The following is a 9,617-nucleotide window of genomic DNA, read 5'->3' on the forward strand; positions in this document are numbered from 1 at the left end:
TTGGTTTGTTGTAGAAGGTGTTGTCTCGATCTTTTGATAAATTACCTGCATATATTTTGAAAAATGCATATTTGTTTTCTTTAGCACAAAAGAATATTTGAATTTATAATTTTTAAGGTTTATTCAAAGATCTCGGCATGCAGCGCGATGTCGACCCGAATAAATATTTAAAATGCCCCCTGTCTCGCAGGGACATTTTAAAGTGGAATAAATTTGAAATTTCAAGATTTTAAATATTCATTTGGGGATCTCGACATATAGCACGATGTCAACCCAAATGAATATTTAAAATGCCCCTATCTCGCAGGGATATTTTGGATAGGCTTTTTATCTTTAAGATTTTTAATATTTATTTGGGGATCTCGGCACGCAGCTCGATGTCGACCCAAATAAATATTTTAAATGCCCCCAGTCTAATGGGGGATTTTGAAATGCGTTCTTTCTATACAAGAGAATTTTAAAATATAAATATATGCATGCTCTGATAACTATGTACATAAAACTTTGTTTATCACAAAATACATTAGTTGTAGAATTCTCATGCATGATATTTCTTTAAATGTCAACCGTTGATAGGTGGCATAGGCCTCTGACCGTTCAGATCGATCAACTGATATGCTTCTCCTTGGTACACCTTCTCGATGACGAAGGGGCCTTCCCAATTGGATACGAATTTGCCACCGATTTTTCGATGTGGGATGATTGGCCTTCTCAGTACCAGGACTAATTCCCCTTCCTGAAATGATCTAGGTCGCACCATTCGATCAAAGGACTTTGCCATTCTTCCTCGATAAATTTCCAAGTTTTGTTGGGCTTGTCACATGCGTTCATCGAGTGTGTCGAGCTCCTCCATTCTGAGGCGGTCGTTTTGTTCTTGGGTGAGATCATTCTGAATTGCTACCCGGAGTGATGGTAGTTTAATCTCCAATGGTAATACGGCTTCAACACCAAACACTAGCGAGTAAGAAGTGGATTTGGTTGGCATTTTGTACGTTGTATGATATGCCCATAGCGTTTCAGCCATCTTTGTATGCCACTCTCTTTTGTTCTTGGTGAGGATGAATATCGCCAATCGATTTTGTGTCGATCAATGAACTTATAGATTTTTGTACTCTTGAATGCAGTACCGTTGTTTGAGATTATTCAGCGTGGCACACCAAATCTGTAGACAACATTGTGGGTGAAAAAGTTGATCACATGCTTGGATGTGACCTCTCCGAATGGAGCCGCTTCTGCCCACTTTGAAAAGTAGTCTGTTGCTGCCAGAATAAAGCGGTGCCCCGCTGATGATGGCAGATCTATTAGCCCAATTATGTCAGTACCCCAGCATTCAAATGGCCAGGACGCTATTGTTGGGTATAGTGGATTTGGCGGTTGATGTATAACATCACAGTGGATTTGACACTCGTGGCACCTCTTGGCATGATCAATACAGTCTCTGACCATGGTTGGCCAATAGTAACCCATCCTTTTGATTTTAGTAGCCATCTTTGAACCTGACTGATGTGATCCACAAAGTCCTTCATGGATTTCTGCTACTACTTTATCAGTTTCCCTAGTCCCTAGGCACCTTAGCCACATTTGATCAAATGCTCGTCTGTACAACATGTCATTGACAAATGCATATCGCAACGCCCTTTTTCGGATTTGTGCGGCCATAGACTTTTCTATCGGAAGTTTATTTTCTTTGAAGTAGTTAAAGAATGGCTGTCTCCAATCATTTTCGACTTCAATATCTAAATAATGCCACCATAATTCTGAATCTTGACTAGCTTTACATCTCTTGGCCGTATGATATCCTTCTGGATAATTTTCCATAATGATTTGATGGAGAGGTTGAGGGTCAACTGGGATTTTATCTTGCTGGCCTGAATCTAGTATTTCTTCTGCCATCGGGAATTGTAATAGAGCGGGCTCTAAGACCCTTCGAGTGTAAACTCCTATGAATATAGGCCTCTCCTCGTTGATGTTCATCATTTCTTTGGCCAATTTGGTCAGACAATCTGCTTTAGCATTCTGTCCTCGAGGAACTCGAGCCATTTTGATATTTGATACTTGCTTCAAAAGCTCAAGGGCTCGCCGGTGGTAATGGGCCAATTCGACTTTGCCAACTTTGTAGATACCCAGGACCTAATTTATCACGAGCTAAGAATCACCGAAGATTTGGAGATGTTGGATTCTGACATCGATCGCAATTTCCAGCCCTGATAATAGAGCTTCATACTCGGCTTCATTGTTGGTACGAGGTTCAATCAAACTGAATGAAATCTCATTATGCCTCTCTCAGGTGCTACGAAAATGAGACCGATGCCGGCTCGAGCTCTTGTAATATTTGGAGGTCGGACAGGTATAATCGACGATGCCCCGTCGAAGTACATTTCCCATAATGGTAGCCTTTCATTCTCCTCGACCTGCAATATTTGCTCATCGGGCAAATCATCGTTGAGTGGAGAGTCTGCTGGGATTGGATGTGCAGCGAGAAAGTCTGCCAATGCTTGACCTTTTACCGCCTTTTGTGGTATGTATGTGATATCAAACTGTAGTAATAGTACTGCCCACCTAGACAAACGACCTGTCAACATTGGTCTTGTCATCAAGAACTTCAGCGAATCGATCTTTGATATTAGCGTGATTTTGTGAGATAACATGTAGTGGCAGAGTTTCTGAACTGCAAAAATCAGCGTCAGGCAATGCTTTTTAATATGAGAGTAATGGCTTTCTGCTCCGATCAACCTCCGACTGATGTAGTAGAGCTTGTTTTCTTTTCCGTCTTCATTGTGCTGGGCCAATAGTGCTCCGAGGGACTCTTCTAGTACAGCCGTATACAGTATAAGAGGCTTCCCCGAAATTGGCGCTGCGAGAATGGATGGATTCAACAAATATCTTTTGATGCTGTCAAATGCCTCTTGACATTCTGCATCCCATTTGAAACGAACATCTTTCTTCATTAGCTTTGAAAATGACTGGCACCTACCCGATAGATTTTATATAAATCTCTGAATGAAAGTCAGTTATTCTTGTAGCGAGCGAAGCTGTCGAAGGTTCCTTGGTGGTGGCATCTCCGTGATTGCCTTAATTTTGTTGGGGTCGATTTCTATACCTCGATGACGAACAACATACCCCAAGAATTTGCCGGAGGAGACCCCAAAGGCACATTTGAGAGGATTCATCTTCAGATCAAACTTTCTGATTCTCTCAAATACAATTCTCAAGTCATCTAGGTGATTTCTTCGATCCATGCTCTTGACAACAAGGTCATTCACATAGCACTCAACCTTTTGATGTATCAACTCATCAAATATATGTGTCATCGCCCGTTGATAGGTGGCACCAGCATTTTTCAGGCCGAAGGGCATGACCGTATAACAGAATATGCTAATGGGCGTTCTGAACGATGTATGTTTTTCATCCTCATGTGCCATTTTGATTTGATTGTAGCCTGATGATCCATCCATGAAGAAGAATATATCGTAGTTGGCCAATTTGTCCACCAGGAGTTCAGATACAGGGAGTGGAAAATCATCTTTTGGGCAAGCCTTATTAAGATCCCGGAAGTCAATACAGATATGAATCTCCATATTCTTCTTCTTCATTGGGATGATATTGGCAATCCAATCGGTATACTTTTCTTCTCGGATAAAATCTACCTCTATGAGTTTCTTTGTTTCTGCGATCACCTGTTCTTCAATCTTCAATCTCATCCTTCTCGAAGCTTGTTTGATAGGTGCTGCATCTGATTTGATGGCCAATCCGTGAACTGCTACATCAGGGGATAAGTCGGGCATCTCAGCTTATGTCCAGGCAAAGAAGTCCCTGAATTCACAGAGAAGCTCTTTTATTTCTTCAATATGTTCTTCGGGTAGGAGAGAACTAATGAAGGTTGGGCAAGGGTCTTCCTCAGTTCCCAAGTTGACTTCTTTTAATTCATCCATAGTGGCTGCCTGTCCACATCTTTAAGCTCTTCTAGTGCAGGTATAGCCTCAACTGGTTGATCATCATAATCATCAACTTTGTACACCTCCTCATCACCATCATCCTCGGATTTAATTTCCCCGCTTGTAATTGCTTGGCAAATCTCATTTTTGGGATATTTTCGTATAATAAAACCTAGCCCATTTTTCGCAAAAATATGCTTCTTCTTTATTGAGTGGGGATTTCTTCGATACCAGAGGCTCAAGCAGAAACGAACTTGATGTTTGGATGAACGGGTTTTACCTTGCTTTCGCAACATCCTTTGAATATTTCTGGTATTGTACCTGGGAAACCTCGTAGGTACTAATTCTTTGGAATCAATGAGTGTACGAAACCAATCTTGATTTATCTCCTCTTCAAGTTTCCCGATCGAATAAAATATACTCGCTGGTCCACCTTTTTCTTTTAGGGGAGGTACATAAAATGTCACAAGCTCTTCAACACAATGCACTTCTCGTGGAGTGACTTCTTTGAAGTGTTGCAAGGGAACGCGTGTGACTATGAGTATACTATCTGAGATTGACAGGCTGTCTATTCTTCTAGAGAACACTTCCTGCACTGTGTTCATGTAGATAGAATCATAGTTATAATCATCATTTGAGTATTCAACCTCCATACTCTTTTTGGTTGTTGACCGACGTATCCTCTTGGATTTTGTATGGGTGGCATCACTTTCATCTGTGTCACTCCCTAAATGAGGTATGTATTTCCTTTCTTTCGGGATGGTTGATACCTTAAGAAGAGTCGGCATTGCCTTCTTTCTCCCCACCTATTTCTTCTTGATTTCTGGCTTAGGTTGCTTTGCAGTCTCTGGTTCTGATGCTTGTACCTCAAGAGAGCTTGATGGCTTCAACTTCTTTGGAATGAAATACTTTGCATATTCATATATCTTCACTTCATGGACTGCAAAGGGTTGAATGTCACCAGAGATTCTGAATTCTTCTCCATCCCTGAGGTACTTCATACATTGGTGTAGTGTTGATGGGACGATGTTGTACTCATGCATCCAAGGGCGGCCAAGGAATGCTTTAAAGGCAGTATCTGCATCAATCACATGGAATTTAGCATATGTATGAAGCTCTCCAAATGTGAGGGAGAGTGTAAATGATCCTAGGGTCTTCTGCCCCTTTTCATTAAATCTATGCACCATTAGCTCATCTGACCCAAGATGCTCCACATTGAGGCATAGTGATCTTAGTGCTTTCAAGCTCATTAGATTTATAGATGATCCTGGATCGATTAAGATTCGACTAATCATCATCCCATCACTTTATGCAGTAACATACAAATGACGGTTATGATCTGCAGTCACAAGCATCATGTCTTCTTCGGAGAAAGTAATAAACGGCTCATTACGAGCTTGTAGAACCTCAGTCAAATTACGTTCAGTAAAATATGCCTCGTATCTTTCGGGATCTTTGAGAGTCTGAATCAGAGTCTCCCTAAGGTCTTTAGACATTACTAAGGCATCATATATGCTGAGTTGTGCAGGTATTTTCCTCAGATGGGATAAGACATTATAATCCACCCCGGTGGCTGAATTATTCTTTTTCTTGGGATCTTCAAGGATAATGTCGTCATTGATAATTATCTCTTTTCCCTTATCTTTGTTAGGAGCCCCTTTCTTTGGTGGAGGCTGCAATACCTTGCCACTTCTCAACTGCACCTGGGCAACCTTCTCCGACTCAAACTCATTTGACGGTATATTTTTTCCTGAGTCAGCCATTGTTGCTTCTAGGAATTCATCTGTTCATTTAGAGTCACCACCCAGGTTTATGCGTCCCATCTGCGATGCTATGTCAGGGTTCGACCCATCTTCCTCTGGAAAATACAAATCCTCCTCTAAACTGTAATTCATTGGCAACACCATCATACATGACTCAGATGGTACTTTTTTGGTGTATTCTTCTTTTGTCAAGGTACTTGGTGTCACCGAGATGACCCGACATACTTCTGTTGGAAGATAATTCTCATCATCTTCTTCAACTTCATCAATTTTAAGCTCTGCCATGAAGTCAGCAAGCTTGATAGGTTTCCTCACAGTCTGGTAGTATTCATCCAAACTGTCGATAACCCTCTGAGTTGCAATCATCTTCTCCTTGGGCTTTTTCAACTTGGTCTTCTTCTTGGATGATTTCTTCTTTCTAGTTTTTGAAGAACCAACTTGGTTGGAAAACTGTTTTGAAGTAGAAGATCGTACCACCGGCAGTGCCATTAAATCTATCATTGGCTCAATAGAAGACTTCCACTTTACACCTGAAACTCCTTCATGCTGCTTCAACATTTTCACAGTTTTCTTAGAGACCGCAGTCTCCCACTGTTCTTCTTGAGCTGGCTTCATTTTATTTCTTCTTTCTTCAGTCAGGAGTACGGAAGAGGACGTGACCACCCGAGTTGATTCCTTTCTAGGATGAGACAATACATTGTCGGACAATGTGATTTCCCCCTTTTGATATTTTCTTTCAAGCCAATCCTTGAAGATATAGCAATCTTAAATAGGATGGCTGAGTACTCGATGGTATGGGCAATAATTTGGGTCACCACTGTGCTTCGACTCTTCGGGTCTCTTGCATTCAGGCAGTTCTAAACCCGTTTTCAATGCTTATCGAAATAATTTGGTGACACTCTCCCTCTTGAATGAATATTCTTTGTTCATTTTATCTTTGAGGGATTGGAACATTCTATCACCAGTCCCTATTGCCTGTCTCGAGCGTTCTCCACCACCTTGATAAGTTCGTGGCTTATCGTTGCCCTCGAGTATCAGCTTTGGTTGGGGGTGAGGATTGTACACCTTTTGGGCTTTTCTTCATACTGCATTGATTGTTTGCTCTTATCTACATTATAGATCACCTGCCTTTCTTTATCAGCTCTAGAGAAGAATGTAGAGTCGACATCACCCCTTCTAGCACCTGGAGCCTTAGCCTTCTTGGGCTTATCAGAGTGATTTTTTTTATCTTGATAAGTTTAATTTCTCAAACTTAGCCACTCTGTCTAGCAAGTCTTGAAATGTGTTTATTGTAGTCATACACAGGAAGGGTTGCATCTTGTCATCAATGTTGCCCATTAACAACTGTACGGCATGCTCTTCTTCTAACTGCTGCTCACATTTCATGCTCAGATTTTACCAGTGAGTGATGTATTTAGTCACTGATTCTTCTCTTTTTCTTTTATCCAGAGCGAGATCAGCGATCTTGATCGTCTCAGTTGCACTAGCAAACCTCTTCACGAATATATTTTCCAATTCTGCGAAGGTCTTCACAGAATCATTCGACAGTTCAGCATACCATTCAAAAACAGTTGCTGTCAAACTCCTGACGAATTGTCGGAAGAGTAGGGCGTCACTGCCTCTTGTGTTTCCGCAGGTGGCTTTAAATTGTGCCAGGTGCTGTCGGGGATTGTTAGTACCGTTGAAAGTATTGAATTTTGGTACAAAATACCATTTTGGATATGGTACTTGGTCATATTCAGCAGGATACGGACGATATTTGCCCACCAACTTTTTTGCTTGGTCAATAGCTATAATTCCTTCTAACTGTGCAGCAGTCACAGGTTCGAAAGTACTTGCAATATTCTGCGGAGTGGGTTGGCGAGTAATGTTATTGACTTCGTGACCACCTTCAGGAGCTCCCTGTACTCCTGATCCTCGTGGCACTTGAAAGTTTTGAGGGTCAGCAGGAGGATTAGGCATGGAACCAATAGCAGCATTTCTCTGCATCATCGACCCCATTTGAACCATCATCTCAGTCATCTTCTCATTTAACTGAGAGATTTTCCTATCTTTGGCTCTCATTTGCCGCCTCATTTGTCACCGCATTTCAGCGAGTGTGACATTTTTGGCATCAGAAGGATTTTCATCTATTTCTTCCACTTCTTCTTCTTCTTCTTGAGAATGATGACTTCTGCCAATGGTGGACCCTTCTCTACGACGACGACGGTATACTTGCCTGGGTGGCTGTTGCCAACGCTCTTCATCTTCATTATCATCATAATTGGCGCCATCATCAATGTCTATATATGTCACCATATAGACAACTTCCATATCCATGGCGTTATTTATTTCTTCTAACCCTTCTTCCAGGTTTTCCTCCATATATTCCTTGATATTTTCTTCCATATTTTCTTCAATATTTTCACCCCCTTCGAGGTATTCTTCTTCTTTTATATTTTGATCATCTATATTTTCTTCCAGTACTCGAATCTCCGAGCAGAGACGCCATTGGATTTCCGGTTCTTGATTAGGCATGGGGACTTCTTCGATCACTGGGCTGCGATCGAAGTTAGTCTCTTCCTTTGGAGGGGATGGAGGGCGACGGGATCCCTTGGAGGATTCTCCAAGGTGTCTACCATCTGGAGGAATGTCATTATGGGTCCTTTTTGTGTCCCACTTCTGACGTTATTTGCAAACTGGGGCGGATCTCCGGGAAGCCTCACCAGATGTCACGCCCAGATCAATCTTCCCTTTTCTTCTTTCTTTCTCATTTCTTCGAGGCTTTGGCCTCCAAACTTGTTTTCCTTTCCACCGGGACCTTTCAGTGGTGGATCCCTAAACATATGGTTCAGGTGTCACACCCTGATGTTCACCGCATGGGATATACTTTCTTTCTCTTCTTTCTGCAGCAAAGGACAGACGCTCCCTTGGCGGGGTTCTTCTGGTCTCGATCACTAAAGGCCATTGAAACTTCTTCTTCAGACCTTTATCTTTCACTATCTTCAATACTCTATATACTCACGCGGACAGAGTTCCAGGCTCTTTTCTTTTTGGAGGGATTGGAGCTTCACGTCGTTGCTCCCAAAAGGACTTCTTTAGCTCACCAGTGGAGCTATTCCTCTTCACCCATTTTAAATCAGAAAACTTGTTCCGGGTAGGAACATTGGCTTCAGGCACCTGGGCTGGCAGATTGGAAGGGTGAACAGGGAGTTGTTGTTGCTGAGCTCGGAGTTCAGCATTCATCTTTCTCCTTTGTCTTCTCGTAGGCCTCCCTCCAAATGAGGAGGCTTCGGCATTATACTCTCCAGGCGTAGATAACCTGGTCGGCAAAGTAGTGGTGTTGGCAGTCACCACTGAGATTCTTCCGTCAGCCACAATCCTCTTGGTTGATGGGGCCTCAGTTTGAGAAAGTCTTTCAAATACAGAAACCCTCCCACGAGGATTTTCAGCAACAGGTCGTTGTGCTGGCAGATGCACACGACGGGTGACAGCTTTATCAGCATTGAGTCTTCAAGCAGACTTCTCAACATTCCTACCATTCGCATGAATGACGGCATTCCTTGCAGCAATCGCTGGGAAGTCAACGCTACCAAACTGGATGGTAGCTCCAGTGTTTCCGGTCTCAATAATAGCATTAGCCAGCTGAATCCTGGCTCCTCGTCCCAACTGGACGGTCATTGGCGTGTTCTGTAGATCCAGCTGCATAAATGAAAGGTAAGGGTTAGTAATCAGAATCTGATACATCACCCCACACTTTTAAAATGCAGAGACTTGCACATAACACAAAAATAAGAGAAGATAATATTAGCGAGCAGTTCAAATAATATAAATCTAAAATATTGCTAAACAAATTATCTCAATGGAAATTTTTTTGAACGATCATTCTTTAGAAGATTCAAATATTCAATTCCTTGAATGATCATTTTGAAAGACTCAG

At 42.0% G+C, this 9,617-nt stretch overlaps 1 protein-coding gene across 1 annotated transcript; it reads right to left on the reverse strand.

The window, feature by feature from the left end:
* Positions 1-7,777: 7,777 nt before the first annotated feature.
* Positions 7,778-8,215, reverse strand: LOC110095264 (ring-infected erythrocyte surface antigen-like). Its single transcript, XM_020820719.1, has one exon. The coding sequence runs from the start codon at positions 8,213-8,215 to the stop codon at positions 7,778-7,780; it is 438 nt and encodes a 145-aa protein (XP_020676378.1).
* Positions 8,216-9,617: the final 1,402 nt, after the last annotated feature.

The sequence above is a fragment of the Dendrobium catenatum genome, unplaced genomic scaffold (assembly GCF_001605985.2).
Source record: "Dendrobium catenatum unplaced genomic scaffold, ASM160598v2 fragScaff_scaffold_768, whole genome shotgun sequence".
Classification (NCBI taxonomy): domain Eukaryota; kingdom Viridiplantae; phylum Streptophyta; class Magnoliopsida; order Asparagales; family Orchidaceae; genus Dendrobium; species Dendrobium catenatum.

Excerpts from the sequence above, each read along its gene's own strand:
- LOC110095264 (XM_020820719.1), bottom strand. The coding sequence starts at position 8,215 with ATGCCTAATCAAGAACCGGAAATCCAATGGCGTCTCTGCTCGGAGATT.